We start from the raw sequence: 1,974 nt of genomic DNA, 5'->3' as shown, positions 1-1,974 counted from the left end.
AATTGGAACCTTGAGCTGCCACTGCTGTTGAGACCCGATAGGAGATGCAGATACTGCTGTGGTGAGTACTCTCTCGTTTACCAAGTTCCTATCTGCTCTATTTCCTGTCGTTCTATTTTATAAGTGTCACGCTGTGTCTGTCTATAGGCTATTATCGTCATAGATTCGCTTTTGTTTGATTCCAAAAGTATAGGCCCGCGTTTAATTAAGTATAACAATGGCGGAATCAGATTTCAAAACCCTGTCCGACCTTATGCCGCGATACGACGGTAATCCGAAACGGTTAAATATGTTTATTTCTGATGTCGATAACGTACTACAGCTGTTCCATATGGAAGGAGAATCATTTTCAAATTTAGTAGTATGTCTTATTAAAAGTAGACTTAGTGGCGGCGCTCTCGATGCGCTCGCGTACGAAAAATCTTTGAATACATGGCCTGACATTAAACAAGCCTTACTTCGTCGCTTAGGCGACCCCCGCAATGAGATACAGGTGATGCAGGACCTGTCGCGAACCCGCCGTCAGAAGTCAGAGGATTCTGAGGCGTATGGCAAACGTCTACGCGAAATTTTAGACACGCTGTACTCAGTAGGTAAAAACCCGGATAAATCGTATTACGAATGCATGGTTATCGAACAATACGTTAACCAATTGGAGTTTCACGTGTCGTTAGGGGTCCGTATTGATAAACCTAATACACTGGAAGCAGCTATAATGGTAGCCCGACAGGAGGAGGCCAGATTAGCGGCTAATCCCCCCCCCAGGAATGGTACAAAATAAGGGGAAGATGGGTTTTCAAAAACATACTTTCCCACGTTTGAATATGCCTGCCTTTAACAGTAATAATTTCCAACCCCAATATGTGCAAAATGTTCAACCCCAATCTAGCTGGACGGCAGAGCAGCGTGCGCCACAGAAACCACCAATGTTACTGTGGCATCAGAAACCAACTCAAGGTAACTTTAGAAATAATAATTCAGGTACATTTAGGAACTCTGGAGCTTTTCGGCAACCGAACATCCCGCAACGCCCTTGGAACCAGCCTCAGAAGGTGTCCGACGTTACGATGCGATCAGTATCAAAGCCACAGGCACCTAACTTTGGACAGCAGAACCTATTCTACATGGCCCCAGAAGAAGCAGACTCGAACGTAACTCAGGAGACTTACTATGATGAAGAAGCATACTCGTATAACAACTATCAGACCAGTGAGGCCCCTTATGACCTACCATCTACTCATGAGACAGAGGTAAGTCCCAGTCAGAATTTTCCCGTCACCAACGAGGAAGACGACCACAGCTAGTCAAACTCAACAACCACCACAAAGACCACTTGCCTTACATAGAAATACCCGAATTCCAAGGTAAGTTTCTAATAGATACTGGAGCCTCTCGCTCTATGTTATCACCAAGCGCTGTTTATGGCACTAAATTAGAAAACTTCGTCACTTACGAACCATTTGAAGTTAAAACCGCCCACGCACGATCAACTCATGATTTCGTCGCGCACATACCACTGCCTCCCCTATTTAATAGTAATGTGCAACATAAATTTTTACTGTTCGATTTTGACCCTAAGTACAAAGGTTTAATTGGTCTTGACTTACTAAAAAATATGTCTAGCAATATTGATCTGAAGGACAAAATGTTACGAACTTCATCTGCCGCGATACCCATTCATTTTGATCACCCAACTCGAAAGCTTAACATAGATCCCAGTTGTGAAAAGCTTATTACGGTCAAGACGCACTATACGGATGGCTACTACTTACACGATGAGCACGCGTGGTCCCCTGATGTAATATCCCCAGCAGCTCTCGTTACTGTCAAGAATGGGTTATTCCGTACAACTGTCCGGAATTCCTCTAACAAAATAACTACATTCTTTAATACAGAACCATTTCACCTAGTGCCACAATCAGAAGCTCTAGATACCTGTGAATTCAACTCAATAGAAACAACCAAAGAACTTGA

The 1,974-nt window shown here is 43.5% G+C and overlaps 1 protein-coding gene across 1 annotated transcript; it reads left to right on the top strand.

The window, feature by feature from the left end:
• The first annotated feature begins 217 nt into the window (after positions 1 to 217).
• On the top strand, positions 218 to 781 carry LOC113239106. The gene has a single exon (XM_026475970.1). The coding sequence runs from the start codon at positions 218 to 220 to the stop codon at positions 779 to 781; it is 564 nt and encodes a 187-aa protein (XP_026331755.1).
• The last annotated feature ends 1,193 nt before the right edge of the window (positions 782 to 1,974 follow it).

This window comes from Hyposmocoma kahamanoa, unplaced genomic scaffold (assembly GCF_003589595.1).
Source record: "Hyposmocoma kahamanoa isolate Upper Pololo Valley unplaced genomic scaffold, ASM358959v1 99536, whole genome shotgun sequence".
NCBI lineage: Eukaryota > Metazoa > Arthropoda > Insecta > Lepidoptera > Cosmopterigidae > Hyposmocoma > Hyposmocoma kahamanoa.
This window is presented reverse-complemented; position numbering and strand designations above follow the sequence as displayed.

Excerpts from the sequence above, each read along its gene's own strand:
- LOC113239106 (XM_026475970.1), top strand. The coding sequence starts at position 218 with ATGGCGGAATCAGATTTCAAAACCCTGTCCGACCTTATGCCGCGATAC.